Genomic DNA, 14,115 nt, shown 5'->3' with positions numbered 1-14,115 from the left:
CAGAGTAGAAAGAGAAAGTATACCCTCCTTACCCCAAGTAAAGGGGTTTACTTGTGCCCCCACTTCTTTTATGCTGTTTCTGGAGAGGGGAAGAAGAGAGGCAGGAAACAGAATGAAGAACTACCTCATGGTGAATTTGAATTATAATGTGTTTGGGAAAACATCCACCTAAGAAAGATGAAGCTTTACCTTAGGGAAGGCAGAACAGTTTACTTACCATTTGATATAAAGTTCAATGAAGATAAAGATTAGTTCAAACTTATTCAGCTACATGCCAAGTGGGCTGGGAATACAGCATATCAAGTAATAGATGATGATCTTGGAAGTTTTGGTAAGTGGTAACAACTCTTGAAAGAATTTATAAAAGGTCTTCTGATGAAAAAAGAGAGACATTCGTATGTTACTACATATGAAAACATGGTCATCTATATGGAAATCTACTTTTTAAAGTTCCTACGTCAACACAATTCCTCTTCTGGTAATGTAATTGGCAGTCAATAACTGGACACAGTTTCCCGTTTGATAGCATCTCTAAGAAATAGCTTCATATCCACACGTGATATTTGTTGAGGAAACCATAGTCCAGTGGAGATTTGCATGTCAATCAGCAAAAGTTTTTATATTTAATGAACAGGAATGGATAGCTTAGATTTTAACAGACACATTTAGGAATATCATATGCATAAGTCGATAGAATAAAGAGTTGTGCCACAATTTATGTCATCATTCATCCTTGTTGCTCACAAATAAAGTTATTTTCTTAAGCAGAAAGGGAACTTCCTCCCAGAAAGGAAGGAAAACAAATTAATCCATACAGCTTCACATCTCCCCAACCACCCAGCCAAATCCACTCCTTCACATCCCACAAAACACAATGAATTTACTGCTAGGTTTTCATCAGAAGTGTTGAATCATCCCACCTTCTAGCGACTCGAACTTCATTTCATTGTCTCTTGTACAGCCTGTCACCAAGGCAAAGCCCTACATCCAGAGCTCTTCTAAGCATGCTCAGAAGTCACGCCTTCATTTAGAGCAAGGACAAATGCCTGCACTTTGGTTGCAGAGTGGATTACCATTTCATTCACACATTCCCACGAGTATGGCCTCGAAAGGTTACGTACGCCATAAAGCAGTGTCTAATGGTTCAGAGGAGTTTTAACTCTAAGCCTAACACCACCACAGCCTACAACCAGAGAAGTTCTCGCATCCTAGACAGCGACTCGCTGAGAAGAAAGAGAATTGATAACAATTAAAAGAAGCCCACAATTTCACAGACGCTTAGAGCGCTACAGGACTCACTCGGGGGTCCTGAACCCCACAGGCAGGTAGCAAGTGAGGGGACACGAAGGCGAATGAGGGGAAAGGGGCGTTTGGCAGAACGGGAGCGCAGGAAGTCTGTCACAGGCGCCCGCCTCCGCTCCTGGCGGAGCGCTCCGCCTTCCTCAGCGGGGCAGGCGGGCAGGCGACCCGGCGGCCCCGCGGCGGCCCCGCCGCCCTCCCGCCGCCGCCTCAGGTGCCGGCGCTCCCCCGCCTCCCCACCGCTTCCGTTGGCGGCGCGCGCCCCTTCGAAGCGCCGGCCGCCGGCGTCGCCGCGCGGCGCCGCGCCCCTCCCGCGCGCCGATTGGCTGGCGGCGCCGGCGCTCTGCGGCGCTGTGATTCCGAGGCGCCGTGGCCGCCCGCCTGCCGGCAGCGGGGGGGCCCGAGCCGCCCCCGCCGCGGGGACCCCGCCGCCTCGTCGCCCGACCCGGCGCCTGCCTCGGGGCGCTCCTCCCGCGGGGACCGGGCGGCGGGAGGAGGAGCGGGGAAAACACGGGGGCCTCCTCCTCCGCGTGCGGCGGGCGCAGCATCCCCGAGACCGGGAGGCCGGGAACAAAGGCTCCGCGCCAGCCCCGGCGGCTCCACCTGCCCCCAGCGGAGATGGCGTCCCTCGGCTTAGGGGGGCTCAACGTCTCCGCCCGCAGGAAGAGCGTCCCGTCTCGCAACGCCGCGGTGGAAAGGCGGAACTTGATCACGGTCTGCAGGTGAGCCCCCGGGCCCTGCCCCGCCTGAGGGGACCGTTCCGCTCGCCCTCCCGCCGCTCTGGCCGCCGGCAGCCCCGCCTGAGGGGACCGTTCCGCCCCCCCCCCCCCCCGCCCCGCGCAGGTGACCGGCGGCCCCTGTGCGCGGCGGCCGCTCGGGGGCGGGAGCGCGGGCGGCAGCCCCGCCGCAGCCGGCGGCCGCCCTGTCAGGGGGAGGCCGGGGGGCGCCGGCCGCCGGGGGCACGTAGCGGCGGGAGAGGGCAGCCTCCATCCTGACTCAGCTCCTTCGGGAGCCTTTGCGTGAGGGGCGTTCAGGCGGCGGCCGCGGGGCAGGGAGGCAGCGGGCAGCGCCCGCGGCGCCTCGGGGCGTGAAGCGGTCTTTTGGCGGCGGGGAGAGGTTGGGTGTCGGCGCCTGGGCTGTGCTGCTGGGCGAAAGGCGTGTGCCCGGCGAGGCAGGGCGCGCTGAACTCTCGGCAGTGTTCAGCGGGGCTTTTAATCTTCGTGAAAAGAGAATTGGGGTGGTGTCCGTTTCTCTTAAATTAACGCGGTACGGCCGCTTTTAAAATTTAGGCTTAATATAGATGGACGTGAAGTGAAACCTAAAACTGTTCCTCCAGGCTGCTGTGGAAGTGGCTAACCGTGCGTTCTTGCAACGCGCTGGTGCCGCAAGAGCGGTCCCGAGGAGGCTGCGTTCAGGGGATATTTTTATCTCCAAAATCTAGATCAGGAGATCTGCAGTATAGGCTAGATCTAGTGTATTCAAATTTTTTTTTAGTATCTTAGTGCTGAGCTTATACAAGTTTGATAATGCCTCCTATGGCTCTGCGTGTAAGCGTTCCCACTGCTGTCATTGTTGAATTCATGCAGCATTTCCAAGTGTGCAGTACTGACCCATTACATCATGGCAAACTTTTCAGTACAGGAATAGGCTGGTAGCAACGACTCCGTTAGTTTGTCTGTTTCAATTGCTGAATTTTTCACTTATCAAACTAATTTGAATATTACCTGGAGAAGGTCTTCAACAGGCTCATATGAGCTATGATATAATTTTAATTCTCACAAATGTTAATAATATACCAGGACAACAAGGATAATTTTGTACCCTCACCGCTTAATGCTGCAGCAGTATTTTCAAAAACAGTTTAGGATCCCGTATTCCTCCTTTTTTTTGCTTTTATTGTATATCGTTAATGGATTTTACAAAGTATAACTGTATCATCTGGCTACTGAAAGGAATTTGTTTCGGTATTCCTTCAAGTCCTAGTATCTGGGTTTCAGAGTAGCATCGATACTATTCTGTCTTTTCCCAGGCTTTTATGCTTACCTCTACTATTTCCTGTGAAAAAGATATACAACAAAAACATAGAAAAAGAAGATTTTTATCAAACTTGCTGAAGCAGATCAAATAGAAGAAACAGAAGTTCTCAGTTTCACTGTTGCTACAGAGATACAGATATTGGCAATCTGCAGGCTTGGGAAAACACCAGTTTTATCAAGTAATAAGATAATTGTACAGTATATAAACAGTTCTTTTTAAAGGAGTATATTGTATTCTACAGAGCTTACTATTCTTTTCTGCCTCCTCATTTGAAAGGAACTCTTCTGTACTCTGTGCTGTTACGTTTTATTTTTCAGTTTGTTTATTTCATGTCCTTGTCCTGCAGTTGAAATGATGTTGTACCATATTTAAAGATGCTTAGAAATCAGAGGTAATTCAAACATGTGAAAGAAAGGACTGCTACAGAAACTACTTGAAATAGGCGTATTTTAATTATTTTCAGTAAAACAGTTTAATTTTGCTATATCTTCACAAAACCTGAAGTTGTTACTTTGTGAATACACCTTAAAACTTGGAAAGGATGGTGAGGAAAAAGGATTTGCATTATTATTATGCGTATATGTTTATTTATATTTTTATTCTTCTGCCAGTGTAAGAGTAAATATTTAAAATATTTCTGTGCTTTACTGTAGTTATTATACATTTTCTAATATTGAAAAGTGTTATTTGTTAGGAATAGCCAAATTAGTATCAAAACTGGTAAGATAATAGTCCTTTCCAGTCAAAATCTTATGAGAATGTGAAATACTTCTAGTAAAAATAGCTCCAGTGAATTGATTCAACTAAATTTGGTTGATATGGCTTGCTACCCAGTGAAGGTGAGAGATGACAAGGAAGATATTCTTCTGAATTACAATCTATTAACAGTCCCTGATAATTTAATGAACTATTTTTGTCAAAGCCTCAATTTAGCATATTTCTACTTAATAGTTAAACCAGGGGTTTGATTTTTAGTCTTTTCTTACAGTGATGATATCTAACTCCTCGGGCGGATGTGGATAGTTTCTTACATTTACAGCTTTGGAAGGAACAGTATGTTTCCACTGAAATGTTGAGTGGCAAGGTAGCCATGGGAAGTAACATAGTTACTTAAGTTCCATAAACCAAATGCATGTGAAAATAGATGGTTATGTTTGTGCAACTGCACAACGGTGATTTAAATTGCAATAATTTTTAGCATTTTTTTGTTTGAATAAGTAATACAAGTTCTAAGCTCTGTCTCTCTCCCTACCTTTTTGCCCTCAAGTTTGATGGCTTCCATTTTCCAGTAAGTAGTGCTGGGATTTTGAGGTTGTTCTTTGTTCGGTTTGGTTTTGTTTTAATCTAGTCTTCCTTGAGATTCATAGATCAAAGATCTGTATAGATCCAGAACCACCAAAAAAACAGAGACAGGCTTTGGAAGTGAGGGTCATAGCTTAAACACAGAATGTTAACACAGAATTGAACAACTGTCAGGAAATGTATTTTTAAAATAGAGACCCTCTTGTGCATCTTGCAAAACAGTGGAAGAACCTGCCCCCAAAAGATTGCTATAAAGTGTTCTTCTTCAAGAATGTTTTCCTCTTACATAATTCGGAAGGTCTTTTTAAGGTTGGAGAATGCTACTGTTTCTCCATCTTTTTTTGGCTCAAGCAAGACTAGATTCGTGACAGAGAACAATATGTAAGAATCCGAAAACATCAGAGTTCATGCAGGTTGTTTAGAAACACTGAAATTGGAATATTTCCAATGGCAGTTACTGTATGAAACCCTCCCCCCCCCCCCCAACACAACCACCCTATTGTTGCAGGGACGCGATGGGAAATGATTGGATAAAAGACATTTTTTAAAGAGTCTTGAAGCAACAAGTATTGGAGCTATATTACTCCTCTGCTCCTACAGCCCACCAAAACTTAACCTCTGTTAACCTCTGAAGTGTAGGTAGACTGTTGTGTTGCTCTAGAGTGTAGTGCTGCTGTAGTGGCCCAGTGGAGAGAAGATGAAGTTGGGAGCCACAAAAGGAAACAAGAACTCTGCTCTAACTCTACCTACTTGGACATTTTTTTCTTCATAGCTCTTGTGTACTTTAGACCTGACCTTTTCTTTCTTGACTTTCAGTCCCCAAGTAGTTCCACATAACTGCAAGAGCATGGGCTTTCTTTGCTGGGGGGCTGTACACTGGAAACAACATATGAGGCATCTTTCATGACTGAGTAAAATTGCTTACCTAGTGCTTACAGTGTAACCTTTTTTCAAAGGCATCACTTCTACATACCTTAAATCCTTTTTCCAGTCTGCGTGGTAAGCACGGTGAAGTGTGAATATCATGCAAAATGTGTTTGTGACTTTTAACTTACACTTAGATATGTGCTTGCCTCTCTGTGGTTCTAGAGAAAAAATTTAAAAAAAACAATGACACAGGAGTATTTGCCCAAGATTTGTTTTAGATATCCCAAAAATATTTCCAGTCAATCAAATTTTGCCTGGTAGCACTGTTATCTTCCTGGTCTACGGAAATAAGGTGTACATACTCGCACCCCTTGTTAGTTCTCCTAAAAGCCAATTTCAGCCAAACTTGACATAGCTATAAGGGTTGTTTAGATTTTTGGTGAAAGTGTAGAGTAGAGAGACAGGAATTAATATTTCTATGGAGCGCATGGTGGTAGTAATATGAGCACTTAAAAAGACCACCATTAATGATAATGAGCTATTAGACTGTCTTTTCTAATCAGACTCTACATATTTAAAAATTGTTGTATCCTCAAAAACTAGATATCTTTTTTTTTTCTTCAGCTGAATTGCAGAATGCTTTAAAATGAAAAAAAAATTACTTATCTGTGATTTTTAGAAGTGTATGTGAATTGCTCTTAAGTGTTTTTTCTTGAATATATCTCCATTTCTGAATATGTATCCCATACAACATTAACGAGTGAACTTTTAAGTAGGACACTGAAAAATAAGAGGAAATACAGGAATATTTCCTCATAATAAAATATGAGGAAAAACAGGCATGGCTACATATGATACACTACTTTGTTTTGCAGTTTATGGATGATTGTGCCATGATTGTGTCTCTGAGTTTTAAGATGATATTCCTATATATAGTCCAGTACATTACACTGCTAACTCGCTCTCTCTTGTGTATGTACCTGTGAGTGAGTGATATGCTGCACCATCTCTTTTTCAGATCTGCAAGGTGTGGGAGGAGTCTTCTTGTTACAGTTAATTCTGACTCGGTCATGGCATTGCTATATGCATTTTTTTTTTTTTTTTTTTTTTCAAAATTAAGACGATTTTTTAATAGATAACTTCACAGCTCTCATATAGCTTTGAGGAAACAATCATTACTACCATTAGAGTAGTCAATAGCAATGATACTGACTAGGTAGAAATTTATTGGTGGGCATGCATGTCTCTCACTTACTCAAAATCGGTTAAAAATGTGGAGGAGTTCAAAACTGAGTCATAACTTGGCACTGCAGAAGTAGCTTCCTCCCCCACCCTTCTAACTCCTAATTCCTGTCCTGCCAAAACCACTACAACAATAGAAGCCTGCAGGAAAGGTAGGATGGGGAGTCTGTTCAGAAGTTTACTTAGTATAACATAATTGAGTTGAAACTCTTGAAATATATATATGTCAGTTCAGTTTGAGCATAATTAGTTTCATTTAGTAAATGATGATCAGGAGGCTGTGCTGACTCCACTAAGGATGCAGTTCAGTTACTTTTACAGTACAGAGCATTTGAAAATAGTACTGCTGGTTTAAGGAGTCCCATTCCTGCCCTTGCCTATACAGTATGCTGCTTCTGCAGCTGTGCCATAGAACTGTTTGTGTTGAGATGCTGTGAAGTATATTTATTATGAATGTATCCATATTTAAGAGTCACTCCACCCCTCCTTCTCTCAAGTACTAAAAATTTAGATCGGTTTGTAGTGAGCCCCATAAAAAGTAGAACTGGCGCAACTGAGGGAGCAGTGTGCTCAGGTGTAGGGTCTGGGACGAGCAGGCAGGGTGAGAACTTCCTAAGCTGGTACTGTTGAAGTTTGGGTGTTGTGAAAACTATTGCCTCAGGCTCTAGTATGGCTCCATTAATACAAATAAGGATTGTTGCAAAAACCACAATAAATGCCTCAAAATAAATGTTACTGTCAAAGTTGAGGACATATGAAACTTGCCTTGAAACTGAAAACTGAAGAACAAGGAGCAGAAAGGAAAATAAAAATGGGTTATAATTAAAATGGAGAAGGCAAGAGAAAAATCAATTTTTGTCATGTTTCTTGAGGTTTAAACTACCTTCTTATGAATAAGAACGAAAAGTGCAGGTGTAACTAAACACAGCTAACATTGGCTAATTGACTAGTTACATCTTGTCTGCTTTTTACAGTGGCTTGATTCAACCTTTCCAGTTTCAAATGTTAGATCATTTAAATTGATAGCTTTTCTGGCATAATAATGAAGTAATATGATGCTGAATAGGAATTACCCCCATTCACAGGGAAATCAGCCTGTCCAAGTTAATGCACAGAGTTAACAGTGCATAAAAATTCATTGTTTTATAATATGTTTGGATTATTCTTGCATTAGGATGAAATTACAGTGTTCTTGTAATAGGATAAAGTTTATACTTCTGATTCTTGGGCATGGATTTTGGGAATAAAAGGAGCATTAAGCGAAATGTCAAGCAAAAATCATCATGTTTAGGATTACAAAGAAATTGATGTTGGATGCTTTTGAGTGCTTGTTTTTCTACAGCCTCATTAAAATAATTTACAGAAGAGGAAAATAATTGGAAAATAATTAGCTCACTTCTACACAGGAAGTGTGGGGAATTTTGTTTTCTTTCTTTGTTTTCTTTTTTTGTTTTTAAGGCTTTATGCCTAAGACCAACAATGATGGTTGTATTTCCAGGCTATTACTCAATGTGGTGTGTGTTTGTGTTGCTCTGACTGAACTTGAAATCATCAAGGTGGTTTTCTGGTTCTCTGCTTGTTTGGTTTATACAAACCCCTGTCCTTCTGTAGAGGACCAACAGCTATCCATATAATTTATGATTGTCCTGTACTTTTGCTCTAGGTTTTCAGTCAAGACTTTAATCGACCGTTCCTGTTTTGAGACTATAGATGATACTTCCCCTGAATTTAATAATTTTGCAGCCATTCTGGAACAGATTCTAAGTCATCGACTAAAAGGTATGTTAATTAACTTCCTTACTGGTGATGTTTTTGCCATGAGAATTTGTTTATATGAAACTAGCGTACATCTGTAGAAACTCCTTGATGCTGAATGAAAACGTTGGCTTTCTTTGTGTGTCTGTCCCTTTGCTGTTGCCTTCCTGATTGTTTGCATTACTGTGGAAAAGTCAAGGAATATTTCCAATGTTCTTGTTGGAAGTTGTCTTGGCTGGTAATTAAGCAAGTGGATGTTGCCATGGTGCTGAGCTCTGTCTGCTTTTCTGCTTTATGATAAGGCTGTGTCCTAAGAGTCTGAGTCTGAAAGACAATTGTAGCGTTTTCTGCTTTAACAGAAGCTATAGAGAGCATATATGTGGTGCTGCTCCCTTTTCTTTTTCCCTTCCCTGCTTTTGTTGCCTCTTTTCCAGATAGTGTGTTTAGGTCCTTTCATTCCTGTCCCCCCACCCTCCTAGTGAAGCTGGTCTTTGCTACTGGAATGTAAGGGATCTCGATTAAATTGCTTTTGAGAAAGGTCAGTTGTTGATTCTCCTCTTGTATCAGAGTCAGATGTTGTTCTAATTCAAGAAAATGTCTGTTTGCGTTTTCCGATTGTTCTAGAGGAAGCTGCTTTGCTAAAAGAACAGAGTGTGCCTTAGCAGTAACAGTCGCTAGAAAAGGACTTTGGAAGCTTCTCCTCATTTCTCAGTTCTGTGTACAGTTTCTGAAATTATTTGAGGATTATGAAGGACATCATAATCATCTAAATAGAGATGTGTAATATGACAATCTACTCCTTTTCATACTTTTGCTTTTTAATATTCATAACTAAGCTTTGTGAACAATATTGTGTGTAGGCTGACATTTGAGTAGCACAATTACTACCTGCTGTCATTCTGTCAGAGAAGGAAAAAAAAGAAATCACACAGTGGGGTAGGAACATAGTGTTTGTCACATTGTGACAAAGATTATTGGAGTGATTATGGGCACTTAGCAACTTGACACTGCAGGGAAATTGCTCCGTTTTCTCCTTCTCCCCCACCCTCAGTGATGTTTCAGCAAAAATCATTATGAATCCCCCCCTCCCAACATTCTTTTGCTTCAGTCTGTTATTCAGGACCTGCAATAGAGAAAAGAAGCCTTGACAGGCTGACAAATGGGTTACAGGCAAATGGAATTTGCAAGTAAAAAATTAGTTCAAATAAGAAGTAGCGAAAATGCAAAAGCTAAATTGTTGTTTCAGTCTTCCCCTTGTAATTGCCATGATTTTCTAAGTTTGCAGAGTTAAATAAAAATATGGAAAAAGGCAGCAACTTGTGCATTGTATTTCAATCGGGGGAATATTTTGGTAATAAGCTAGATCACTGCGAGTAATTATTTTATTCTTTAAAAACTTGAAAGGGAAATTGAGCTAATAAATGGACCATGACAATTCAAATTTTAAGAGGGTATATATTATACAACACAGGGCTTGAAAGAAATTGAATGTTATTGATGGAAATGACTAACATATTCTGAATGCATACTTTGTGTCAGTAGGAGCACACTAAAAGCAGACTGGTGATTGCAGTGGCTTGTATAAAATGTTTTAAAGCAGGCAGAACATACATGGTCTGTTTGTCTATGGTAAGATAAATGGCTTCATTGTATCAAAGTTGTCAGGATAATCCCATGGCAGTGTAGTTAAAGGGATGATCCAGATTTGAGAGTTTGAGTGTACAGACCTTTACTTTCTTAAGGCCATGGCAAATAACAATTCCTAATCTTTATCTTCCTTTGGAAGTACTGAGTGAGGAAAGAATAAAAAAAAAAAAGGCAAAAAAAACATTAATTTGCATTGCAAAGGACTAAGTTTACTTTTATTAGAATAGTTTTACTGGCAATTGTCTTTTCTGACACTAAATATAATATGCTTTTAAGGAGCAAAGCATAGTCTTGACTGTTGTTGCTTGTTGGTTTCGTGTTCGGATAGGATCCAGACAAAACAAAATGGGAGGAAGAAGGATAGCCTTTTTAAGGAGAAAAAATGTCCAACTACAGGGATTAGAGTTTTATGCTTTTCCTGAAACCACTGCAATTAAGAATTCTGAAATAATAGCTTTCCAATCCTCATCTTCCTGGCTGTTCTGCTAAAAATGCCAGTTATAGCAATATAAGCACCATTTTTAAATTTATTTTGATAAGTTACTGATCTGATACTGCCAGCTTCAAATAGCAAAAGGGTCGTGAAACAACATTCATAGTGGTTTGGGTGGTTGTGTTGGTTTGTTTTTTCTTTTCACAAACACTAAAGAATTTATTTTTGAAAGTACTTTAGAAAGTCATCCAGTCCAACCTCTTACTCAAAGCAGGGCTGTCTCAGATTGCTCAAGGCATTTTCCAGTTGAGTGTTGACTCCATGACATTTCTTAAACTCAGTGCAGTTTGCTACAGAATTTTCTGGCCCCCCCCCCGTGCTTACCTTTCCCTGATATTGGCCATAGTCCTCAGCAGATCTTGTGGTGAGCCAGACCAGGAAGTCAAACAGGCAGAAAACTAATGACTTTCCCCATGGATATGCTTCTTTAACCCAGCTGCTCATTTTCTTAAGAGTGGTGTAGGTGTGGGTGTTTGCTTAGTAATAAAATGAGATCAGCATAAATATATCAGCTCACACAACAGAGATCTGTGAATGCTGCTTGAATGCAGGTATCTGTTCATGTGACTTAGCACATATGGTACCAAAATAATTCCCAAGAAGGTAACATAATATGCCATGGCCAAAATGCTGCATCTGTACTACCTTACAGTTTCACGTACACCAATGCCAATAAGTAGTAGTCAGGAATAGGCCACTGTTGTTAGAAAAAGCAGTCTGGCTTGTAGCCTATTTTATTGCCCTAAGGAAGAGAGAGAGAGTTTGAGTAAACTGTATTAACTCTCTTTCCAGGGATTGCAAGCTGTTGACTGCCTTCTGCTCTAGAAAGTGGAGACACACTTATCCCTGTACTGTGTAATATTGTGTGTGTATTATACCTGGTACTCCCTAGAAGTGCTGGATTTATTGTGAATGCAGAGTAGACCAAATATCGTAATGAGGAGGATATAAAGCATGTGTTCTTCCTGTCATTAAAATAAGCTGTGTGGCATGCCTGCTGGCAAGATACGATACTACTGGACAGGACAATTGAAGATCTTGAAAAGGCAGGAGAGAAGGAGTAACAGAAAAAAGATGAGTGACTAATTACTCTCTTAATCCTTCTCAGGAATAAGAATTTGCATGGCTTTATAATACAGCACAGCATAAGTGGTATTCTGAGTGGATACAGAGACAATGCATTGGAAGGTCTCCGGACCAAATAAGACCTATAGTCCTGAAAGGGATTTTACAAATCTGTATACAAATGTATGTGTGTTTGATAATCTTTAAAGCCAGCTGGGTAGTTTCAGGAGCCATTTTTTTCCTCAGGTAGTTGTTTGGAATTTGTTCCTTTCTTAACTGTTCTGTACTGTGGTGATTAAGCCGTATATTGTAGTTGTCTTGGTGGTTTCTTGTTTTCACTGCTGGCCGCAGATTTTTCAGGTATATTTCCTGTCAGTGTCCTTTTTATCAGACCAGCTGAGTAAAGTTAGTACAGAAATGGTAGGGGCATCAAAAAGTGTTCAGCAACAGTACTTGGGATTTGATCACAGGTATACCCTAGCTGATCTAAAACCTGAAGTCGATTCAAAGTGATCTATATACTGTCTTTGCTATATCACAGTGTTGAATGGTTTTCTGCCTTTTTCTATCACTTTAAATCAGTTTTAACTGAGCTAGTACTGAAGAACATTAATAACTATTGTAGATTTTTATGGCCATCATCTCAAACATGTTTCTGAAAACTTGTCATGTGTATGTATTTGTTGACTTACTATGTTTTCATTGTAATATCCTTTACAGCAAAACGTGTTTATATCCAAACTGCTAGCCAGTATGCATGCTTAGAAATAGTTTTGATGTATAAATTAAGTTCTGTCACTGACAACATATATAGTGCATCTTGCTTGTGACTTCTGTAATTTTTGCATGTCATGGTTACTGTGACCGTACTTGTCATCTATACACTTATTTGCATTTGCCACCATAATGACACAGTGTGCTGTATGGTGCTATTTTGACACTTTCACAACTTTGTGTGCACTTTTTCCTGTATGTACATTTAGAAGGTTTTATAAACACATCAAAAGCTTCTGCTAGAGTTGCCCATGGAAGCTGCTTGTCTCTATCTGATCTATGTTATTCCTGATTTTTAGTGACTGTGGAGTTTGCTTGCTTTTCCTTTTTCTTTCAGAAAACTTAATGTGAGTAGTAAGCTTCTAGGGTGATGAGTGCTGCTTGAATGGAAAGATAAATGTAATAATTCTCTTCCTTTCCTCATTCAATAAAATGTTCTAGTTTCATGCATCATCAATAGGCTGGTGGTAGTAATGGTAAATAGCTGTACTAGTGACGTCACTGGTAAATGTTCAGTTTTTGCACTTCTTCATCGTGAGGTGAATTATTAAATAATTAATTTTTGAAGCAGTGAAAGACTTTTCTTATATTTGCAGTGCACAATTTATCTCTTCCCGTATGTTTTTTATTATTTAATTTTAGGAGGAAAAAAAAAAAAGCATTTACTACTACCTGCTATTTCATGGAGCCTCTGTTCAAGCAATGAATAGTAATATAATTTTTATTAATAAAAATCCCCTGAATTCTAATAATTCAGGCATAAACAGTGGTTACAAAGGGAAAGGGTATGAATTATGTCTGCAGAAGACAATTTGCATTTGTAGTCTAGGTCACAGGTGAGGAAGCAGGTAAGTGAGTGAGTAAGATGCAGCTCATCATGCTGCTCAACCTGAGAGAAACAAGTCTGCTGGATAAAATAGTTAAGGTAACGGAGATATAATGGGGGTGAAAACGGTAAGTTAAGGAAATAAGAGCTGAAGGCACTACTGTCATGAAAAAGACAAAGTCTGAGCATATAGCTGTGGTGGCCCTTTATTTGGTGCAATAATGCTATTAGCAGACTAGCTTTTGTTACTAGATGTAATATTTATACACACATAGTGACCCTATTACTGTTTTTGTCTAAAAAGGAATAGTAAGGCTCTTGTGTAATTTGTGGTTTAGCTCATTCTCCTTTCTCTTGTATGGACAAAAATCTTAAATGAATTTATAATTGTCTTGGAGGACTGGGTTTATGAACTACTGTAAATTTTTAATGACCCATTCTGTAGACCCAAAATAAAAGAGTAGGTATCACAGAAATTCCTCAAAGGAATAGCATGCCAGTTTATTAGCAACAAGTTGTATTAAAACTTATTTTTTGTGGGATAGAAAAATTTGCTGCGAACTAAATAATACAGGGAAGTCTGGACTAAACCTGCCTGTACCTTAGAGCATCCTAGTCCTTACTACTTTGCAACTGTGCAACTTTGTAGATATGAAATTGGGCTGCAATGGAGTAGGGATCAAACTGTTTAATGTCTTATTTGTGAAGAATTTCTTGGGCATGAAAAAAGATCTGCAACAACTAGCATTGCGGATGTTTGTATCTAGTTGTATCTAGACTGGAGCAGAAATGGGTTGATACAATTAGG

General features: G+C 40.5%; 1 protein-coding gene across 3 annotated transcripts in view; it reads left to right on the top strand.

The window, feature by feature from the left end:
• Positions 1–1,902: 1,902 nt before the first annotated feature.
• RUNDC3B (RUN domain containing 3B) overlaps positions 1,903–14,115 on the top strand; it is a gene marked incomplete at its 5' end in the record, with an annotated part of 55,815 nt that continues 43,602 nt past the window's right edge. For 2 of the 3 annotated variants that reach the window (XM_082306321.1, XM_082306320.1), the window contains 2 exons: positions 1,918–2,021; positions 8,411–8,526. In XM_082306321.1, coding sequence (XP_082162447.1) covers positions 1,918–2,021; positions 8,411–8,526 — 220 coding nt within the window. Of the gene's footprint in view, positions 2,022–8,410; positions 8,527–14,115 lie in introns of all 3 variants that reach the window. The other variant, XM_082306322.1, reaches the window with a different exon arrangement.

Source organism: Platalea leucorodia (assembly GCF_965183815.1).
Source record: "Platalea leucorodia genome assembly, chromosome: 1".
NCBI lineage: Eukaryota > Metazoa > Chordata > Aves > Pelecaniformes > Threskiornithidae > Platalea > Platalea leucorodia.
Note: the sequence above shows the minus strand (reverse complement) of the source record. Positions and strands in the feature narration are given on the sequence as shown.